Below are 8951 nucleotides of genomic sequence, written 5' to 3'. Positions count from 1 at the left end.
GGGAAAGGGAACTTTTTCATTTATTCTAAAGTGGTTCCATTGGAATGAATGGCCACCTTTTAGATGACTTATTCTGGAATTAGTGAAACATTTTTGTCACGTTCACAGTTTAATAATACATGCCTGGAGGCTACTTGGTATAATACTGTAATTTATCTTCCACAAATGCTAACCTGAGGGGGAACCCAAAAGTTATCTTAGATCAGTGTTGTCTAAGGGAAATATAATCCTATTCGCACTGGCTCACTGCCATACACTGAAGATGCACCTGTCAGATGAGATGGGCAGACTAGATGAAGAGGGTTGAGTCTATTCTCTTGTGATGACTGGCTGTTAATGCTAGTGGTTCTACCTGTTACACCTGCTCTTACCTCACCTTTCCTCCCTCCCCCTCTGCCTCTCCCATGTGTCAGCTGAGCCACAGAGGGATCGGCAGTAGCAGGGATCGTCTAACCACAAACGAACTGCCCCTATCTACAGATAAAGGAAGAGTGTTAGCCTTAACATTTTCTCTTCATTCATTTTTGCTGTCTTTCCACCCTGGCTCCTTGGGAGAGAAGAGAGTAGCTTGTCTGCTGTTCTCTCGTTCTGTCCTCCCTGTCCTGGGATCTAATGCAGTAACAGCCCTAGGATATTGACTGAAACAGGTGGAGGATCCCGCCAGGGCTCAACACAGGCACAGTATGGGTGACGAAAGCTACAACTTTGTCTTCAAAGGTGAGTGTTTTGTTTGTCAAAGAATCTGATTCTATAAGGGAAAAAATCCCCCATTCTCTGGTTTGCGCACAAAGCCTTTGGGCTTAGCTTAGGGGTGCAAAGGTTAGAGTGTGAGAGAGAAGTTTGATCTTTGGTGTTTAATATTTTTAGGGAAGAGAGGTGACATGGAAAGCAGGAAGTAGCTTCCTGGGCAAGGCAGAGAACCAATGTGACAAGGAAAGCAGGAAGTAGTTTCCTGGGCATGGCAGAGAACCAATGTGACCTTTGACCTAAAAGAGGGTTATATTGACTACTGTGGCTTATTTGTTTTTGTAATAGGTTTTTGTCACCTTACTGACAATATGCACTTGTGGAGAATAAGGTTTAACAGTGTCAAGAGTAATTACTTTATTTTCATAGTTTCCAATCCGGGCTAGGCATGCACCTCTTTGACACCAAGTCTGGTGATGTTAGGTAGGGTAGTGGGTACACTTGATGTGTCAGAATGATGCTAGAGCAGGGTGAAGTGGGGTTGAGAGAAGTAACAGTTCCTTATTCTGTTTTATGTAGCAGAGAGTCATGCTACCTCATATGGTACAGGAGGTTGGTGGAACCTTAACTGGGGAGGACGGGCTCGTGGTAAAGGCTAAAGCGGAATAGGTGGAATGGGATCAAATATGGTGTGTTTCCATGTGTTTGATGCCATTCCATTTGCTCCATTCGAGCCATTATTATGAGCCGTCCTCCCCTCAGCAGCCTCCTGTGCTACAGTTATACCTGAAACATCTAACATTGCACCTAAGTCATGATTCTTTTCACCATTGAGAAATGCAGTATTGATATATTACACTTGATAATATGTCTGTCATCCTTTAGTGGTTCTGATTGGTGAGTCTGGTGTTGGGAAGAGCAACCTGCTGTCACGCTTCACCAAGAATGAGTTTAACCACGACAGCCGCACCACCATCGGAGTGGAGTTCAGCACCCGCACTGTTCAGCTGGATACCGTCACCATCAAGGCTCAGATCTGGGACACGGCAGGGCTGGAGAGATACAGAGCCATCACCTCAGCGTGGGCACACACACACACACACACACACACACACACACACACACACACACACACACACACACACACACATACACTCCTTGTACACAATACACACACAGGAATACAGAGATCTACAGAGCCAATCACCTCAGAATGAATAGATACACACAGATATTTGCAAACACATGTATGCAAACCCACCCACCAAGTGAACATATTTCTCTGACTCCACTCGTCTGATTCTCTCTCTGTCTCTGTCTCTGTGTGTGTGTGTGTTTCCAGGTACTACAGAGGGGCAGTGGGTGCTCTCATGGTCTATGACATCACCAAGCACCTAACCTATGAGAGTGTGGAACGTTGGCTGAAGGAGCTGTACGATCACGCTGACCCTCACATCCTGGTCATGCTGGTTGGCAACAAGAGTGACCTGGAGACCCTGAGGACCGTGCCCACCGTGGAGGCCAAGGAATTTGCAGGTTATCATTTACTTAGTTAGCAGTTACTTACTAGTTACAGTAGTTTCAGTTAATCTTGGTTAACCCAGAACAAAAATCTTGGGTAATTTGGTTAAGTGCAGAAAATGTCCACGAGAGATTAGTTACCAGTTATCTACTACTTGCTTACCAGTTACCAGTCAGCAGTTAGTTAGCCGTTAGTTACCAGTTAACTTAATAGTTACTTACTAATTGCCAGGTATTTATCAGTTACCAGTTACTTAGTTACCAGTTAGACAAGTGTGCAATATGCAGTCAATGACAGTTCTAAAGTGACAGAATATTGCAACAATTTTCATATTGTTTTTTCATAGTATAGCATATACATTTCGGACAGTAATGCGAAACAATTACCAGCTTTGCACCAATGACAAGTAATTCTATGGTTGGTTCTTCATGGCATGATTGAGTATGATGTATGTGAGAATATAGTCAACAAGGTATTGGTTCTCATGCAGAAAAGAAGGGGATCTTGTTTATGGAGACGTCAGCTCTGGATTCTACCAACGTTGAAGCTGCTTTCCAGGAAGTTCTCACAGGTTCTTATTATGTTGCTCTTGTGCTTCATACCTTTATCTACAAAACGTTAGACAACAACATGTCATGTGAATCTCTATTATTCTTCTCTGTGCACTTTTCTGCCGTGCACCTTTTATGTGATGTGTGTGTTCATGACGTGAACATTTCTGTTACCCCCAGCGATCCACAAAAAGGTGGCCAGTCGAGAGGTGACCCGCGGGTCAATCAGTGCCGTGACACTGTCCAGTGCTACTGGAACGGCTAGCGAAGTCCAGGAGGAACGTAGGACCTGCTGCAAGAACCTCTGACCGGTTCTGACTAGCTCTGACCGGTTCTGACGGTTCTTTCCGGTATTAAACAGAATCTTCCTACTCTGTCCTCATTCAGGATTAAGGGAGTCTATGTTGATGACTACAGGAGGCATAGCTGTGGGAAGTAGGGGTGCTGAGGGTGCTGCAGCACCCACCTGAAAATGAAAGTGCACTGGGCCTTTACTAGTATTGTATTAGAAGACCCATATACATTCTGCCACCCCCCCACACACCCCCCTACCGTCGGCAAAAATATCGCAGCACCCCAACCACCCTAACATCTTCCCACATCTATGACAGGAGGGCTGTCTAAACCAAAGACCAGGCAGTCCACAAGACACAGGCCACATTTACACTTTGTCAATAAATACACTATTGGTGTCACCTATATTCTCCCTGTTTGGCGAAAGGTTGCAGACCACTTGAAAATATTGGTGTGGAAAGTTGTTGTTTTTTTATGCTTGTTATGTATTATCTACCAAATAAGTCTTGTTGGGGTCTATTTGAAAGGAGGAACTGCATTATTTTTGGATATTCAACATGTGCATGTATTGTTTGTAACCAAGATGAAAAAACTGAATGAGGTTTTGTGTTGACTAAATGGGAACATTTGTAAAGGTTTTAACTTAAGTTAATGAATAGTATGTGTGGCTCGGAGACTGGTTCGAGACCAAGTAGAAAAGTAACTTGATTCATGAATTTGAAATATTGACGTTTGATATTACAAAAACTATGCACTGTATCTAATCTTTTGTAGACATGTCTTTTATGACAAACTTGTATCATTAATCTTTGTGATAGAAAAAATGCTTAGAGATTTCGGAGTTCATTCACTATTAATTTGCTATTCTCCTGTAGAGGGCAGTGTTGTTTTGAATACATCTATGGTGTCTCCAAAATACACAGTTGAAAGTGATGTCTCCGTATCAGATCTGCTATTCGTATCTAACTTTACCTCACACATATAGAAGCAGTAGTTTATGAAGAGCACACACACAGGAGTTTCAATCTTAGAATTAAACTGCCCTAAATGGATGGCGTCATCTATAATTGAGTCAGTCTGGGTGTGGTGCTTATGTGAGTGTTTGTGTGGGTCATGGCGTGTATCATCCTCTCAACAACAAAAACACTCCCACACATAGCCTATACCTGTCTCTTTCCCACTCACACACAGTTAGACTGGACAGCCGTGCAGCCTATGCGCTTCTATAGAGATGATTGACAGGTTAGTGCTGTCACATGACAGATGAGAACCCCTGAGGTGGCTACCTGTCTGCTTCTGGGGCACGTCTACAGATGACATTACCACGACACCATTCTAAGGGAGTGAGGGATTCCATCTCACACCCATAGAAAAAAGCCTAAACAAACCTGGTTTTGGATCAAGCATTTTGAGTGTGGGCATGTGAACATGTCTGTATAAAAGTGTCTGTAGCCATAGAGAATGATAGAGTCCTCTAGTGGCCAAAAGGCCATTTTAGCATGGGCTGCACCATTGAGAGCTTCCACCATTTTAATGTAGTCAGCTGGATGAGACTTCCAACTTCATTGGCTGATCCCTCCTGGTGACCCTGTTGAAGTCATGTCCAACCAGGTCATCAGGAAGGATTGTGAAGAAGGAAACAATCGTGAAGAAGAAAATTGAATAATTCAAAATGGAGATGGCCTCAATGGCGCTGCCCATGCTGTCACAGTCGCTGTAATGGCACAGATACAAAGAGGAGTCCACTATCAATCTATGGTCTGTAGCTCATCTGTGGACCATGGTATAAATTCATTTTTTATGTAGCTCAGCCAAGGGAGTATAAATCTCCACTATTGGTGGTTAGTGACATTCATGACAGATACTGCTCTGTCTCTGTTTCACAGATGTCTACAGAGAACCTTTACTGTGTGTGTGTGTGTGTGTGTGTGTGTGTGTGTGTGTGTGTGTGTGTGTGTGTGTGTGTGTGTGTGTGTGTGTGTGTGTGTGTGTGTGTGTGTGTGTGTGTGTGTGTGTGTGTGTGTGTGTGTGTGTGTGTCAACTGGAAATGATCACATAGGTTTCATTACAATTATTTTATGAAAGCAAAATACTGAGTTTTCTGCACAGGGCAGTAAATGTTTAATAATTTCCTGTGAATTATGATATTGTTATAGACAGGGGGAAAACATATGGTTTGATAATCGGGGCAGGCTGAGCTGGATCTACAGGTTGAGGAGATTGATCTTGAAGTCCGTAAATCTCAGTTTGCTTCAAATAAAGGTGAGGGAGATCATGAAAAAACGTATCAAGACCTATTGCACTGTGGAGTGGGATAGGAAAGCTCTCAGGCAGCATGAGATTTGTTACTCTACGCTACTCTGTGCATTTGACCGAATTCCCCAAATGCTTCCCAGATTTTCTTGTCTGACTGCGGTTTGACCCCTAGCTATGGAAGGTAAGTTGGAGAGTGGTCTTAGTGAGCGTGGGTATATGGCCATTATGCCGAGCCTGTAAAACCCTGTGTAAACCTTGGGATTCATTCATGGCGAATGGTTGAGTACCACAGAGGCTTTAAAACACCAACACTGGTCCTATGTCTCCCCGTTTCAGTTTTGATGTGAGTAGTTGCTATCCGTCCACTCCGCTCTACGCTCGATTGGCGTCTGATTAACGTGAGGATTTACGATTGTCGCACCCCACCTGTGTTTTATCGCGACCCCTACGACCTCTGCATTCACCCTGATCCTTGACCGCAGAGAGCATGGACCTCTCCCCAACCCCAGTGGGGAATCTATCTAATGGAATCCACCGGTGCCCTGTAAAGTGATGGACGACTAAAATGATGGATGTCAATCTCTCGCTCGCTCTCTTTCTCTCTGCACTATACTGCACTATATTGCACCTAGACCTAGGTACAAGATATGATCTGGTGGAGACCCTTCTGGTGTCCACAGACAGAATGCAGCCATCAGATATCTCTCCAGCCTATCCAGCAGTGTTTACTGTAAGGTTAACCATGAAGTGATTAGCATATTAGCTGTGTTTATGGTTCATCTGGTGTTACAGTTCAGCCTAGGGACAGATCAGCCTGGCTCCTGAGGTTGGACAGGGAGTTTGGTAAATTTGTCCTCCTGTCTGAAATGTTCAAAGAGGCACTCTGTGACCGATCAGGTTTCAAACTGGGTCATTGGCACTGGCATAAGAATGTTACCCTGCTAAACTCTAACTCAATCCCCATTTCACAGGCAAGGTTACTTACTCATGGTTCAACTCCAGGCCAGGGAAGCTTTGTTCCATTCCATCCTCCTCCCCTCCATACCCTCCGACCTCTGTATGGAGAGCTGACTAGTGGTGCTAGCTCTAATCAGACATGTATTGATCAGACTGGCTGGGACGAGGGTGGAGCATTAGGTTTACAGTCAAGGAGGTCTAAATATTCTATAGGGCTGTGGAGTGTGTGTGTGTGTGTGTGTGTGTGTGTGTGTGTGTGTGTGTGTGTGTGTGTGTGTGTGTGTGTGTGTGTGTGTGTGTGTGTGTGTGTGTGTGTGTGTGTGTGTGTGTGTGTGTGTGTGTGTGTGACTCTTCCTCAAATGTTTGTTCTTGTTCTGTGTAATTTTGGCTGGCGGTGTCTGACTGTCCATTTGTGGATACATTTGATACATTTTTCGTAAAGGAAAAGCAAGTGTAAGTTACACAATTCAGAAGCATTTTAAACCTCAAATACAATGAAAGTTTAAAAGTTCTCCTAAACCAGGGTGTTCATATTAAGATCCAAAATCTGTAGAGATTACTATAGATCTTCCACTATATACTGCATGGCTACATTCTACTGACCTCTACATGTGTAAGGAAGGCTATCTCTCTGTGTTGGACTATGTCATCTACAGTATACATTATATAGCCTACTATGTGTGTGTGAGCTCTCCAGGGGTGTGTGCTCAGTCCCTTCCTGTACTCCCTGTTCACACACGACTGCATGGCCAGGCACGACTCCAACACCATCATTAAGTTTGCAGACGACACAACAGTGGTAGGCCTGATCAACGACAAGACAGCCTATAAGGAGGAGGTCAGAGACCTGGCCGGGTGGTGCCAGAATAACAACCTATCCCTCAACGTAACCAAGGCTAAGGAGATTATTGTGGACTACAGGAAAAGGAGGACCGAGCACGCCCCCATTCTCATTGACGGGGCTGTAGTGGAGCAGGTTTAGAGTTTCAAGTTCCTTGGTGTCCACATCAACAATAAACTAGAATGGTCCAAACACACCAAGACAGTCGTGAAGAGGGCACGACAAAGCCTATTCCCCCTCAAGGAACTAAAAAGATTTGGCATGGGTCCTGAGATCCTCAAAATGTTCTGCAACATCGAGAGCATCCTGACTGGTTGCATCACTGCCTGGTATGGCATTTGCTCGGCTTCTGACCGCAAGGCACAACAGAGTGTAGTGTGTACGGCCCAGTACATCACTGGGGCTAAGCTTCCTGCCATCCAAGACCTCTACACCAGGCGGTGTCAGAGGAAGGCCCTAAAAATTGTCAAAGACCCCAGTCACCCCAGTCATAGACCTTTCTCTCTACTATCACATGGCAAGCGGTACCAGAGTGCAAAGCCTAGTACAAAAAGGCTTCTCAACAGTTTTTTGCCCCAAAGCCATAAGACTCCTGAACAGGTAATCAAATGGCTACCTGGACTATTTGCATTGTGTGCCCCCCAACCCCTCTTTTATGCTGATGCTACTCTCTGTTTATCATATATGCGTAGTCCCTTTAACTATACATTCATGTACATACTACCTCAATTGGGCCGACCAACCAGTGCTCCCGCACATTGGCTAACCGGGCTATCTGCATTGTGTCCCGCCACCTACCACCCGCCAACCCTTCTTTTACGCTACTGCTGCTCTCTGTTCATCATATATGCATAGTCACTTTTATCATATACACATGTACATACTACCTCAATCAGCCTGACTAACCGGTGTCTGTCTGTAGCCTCACTACTTTTATAGCCTCCCTACAGTATATAGCCTGTCTTTTTAGTGTTTATTTCTTTACTTAACTATTGTTGACCTAATACCTTTTTTGCACTATTGGTTAGAGCCTGTAAGTAAGCATTTCACTGTAAGGTCTACCTACACCTGTTGTATTTGGTGCACATGACAAATAAACTTTGATTTGATTTGATTTGAGGGTGTGCGTGTGTGTGTCAAATCAAATGCTATTGTCATAAACACATATTTAGCAGATCTTATTGCGGGTGTAGCGAAATGCTTGTGTATAGTGTTGCGAAATCCTTGTGTATCGTGTTTACCCACATGTAATGCACCTGTGATGTGGAATCTCATTCCAAGTTCCCCCGCTGAAGATTTACCATTGGAATGACTCCAATGTCTGTATTTGTTGAAAAACATATCCCACATTTCATTGACTAATGGCATCACATAAACACATGATCCAGTGGCCTGCAGATCATTCAGGTGGCCTGAATGATTGTTGACGTAGCATTTCAATCCTCTCGACCAGGAGATGTAGAGTGGGTCTGGATTACTATAGGAAGTACATACAGTATATGGATCGAACCTAGAAGTGACCTCTTCGAGCAGAACAGAAATCCCCAAGAATGAAAAGAAAGAAATGAGGAACTATCTAAACGAGCAATGTCAGAGTCTGAACTATATATACTGAACAAAAATATAAACTTAACATGTAAATTGTAGGTCCCTTGTCTCATGAGCTGAAGTAAAAGATCCCATAAATGTTCCATACTCAATTTTCTATTCCTCCCTTTAGGTGAGCATTTCTCCTTTTGCCAAGATAATCCATCCACCTGACAAGTGTGGCATATCAAGATTAAACAGCATGAACATTACACAGGTGCACCCTGTGCTGGGGACAATAAAAGGCCAATAAAAT

The 8951-nt window shown here is 44.0% G+C and overlaps 1 protein-coding gene across 1 annotated transcript; it reads left to right on the top strand.

Annotated features, from left to right (window-relative positions):
* The first annotated feature begins 391 nt into the window (after window positions 1-391).
* On the top strand, window positions 392-3987 carry LOC129820149 (ras-related protein Rab-25-like). The gene is made up of 5 exons (XM_055877081.1): window positions 392-717; window positions 1573-1768; window positions 2030-2223; window positions 2700-2780; window positions 2941-3987. Exons 1-5 carry the CDS (start codon window positions 684-686, stop codon window positions 3066-3068), a joined length of 633 nt encoding a protein of 210 aa, XP_055733056.1. The 5' UTR covers window positions 392-683; the 3' UTR covers window positions 3069-3987.
* Window positions 3988-8951: the final 4964 nt, after the last annotated feature.

The sequence above is a fragment of the Salvelinus fontinalis genome, chromosome 22 (assembly GCF_029448725.1).
Source record: "Salvelinus fontinalis isolate EN_2023a chromosome 22, ASM2944872v1, whole genome shotgun sequence".
NCBI classification, from domain to species: domain Eukaryota; kingdom Metazoa; phylum Chordata; class Actinopteri; order Salmoniformes; family Salmonidae; genus Salvelinus; species Salvelinus fontinalis.
This window is presented reverse-complemented; position numbering and strand designations above follow the sequence as displayed.

Bases quoted from the DNA above. Each gene is read 5' to 3' on its own strand.
- LOC129820149 (XM_055877081.1), top strand. From the start codon at position 684: ATGGGTGACGAAAGCTACAACTTTGTCTTCAAAG. The intron at 718-1,572 runs GTGAGTGTTTTG...GTCATCCTTTAG, and splicing joins CTACAACTTTGTCTTCAAAG to TGGTTCTGATTGGTGAGTCT. The intron at 1,769-2,029 runs GTGGGCACACAC...GTGTGTTTCCAG, and splicing joins TACAGAGCCATCACCTCAGC to GTACTACAGAGGGGCAGTGG.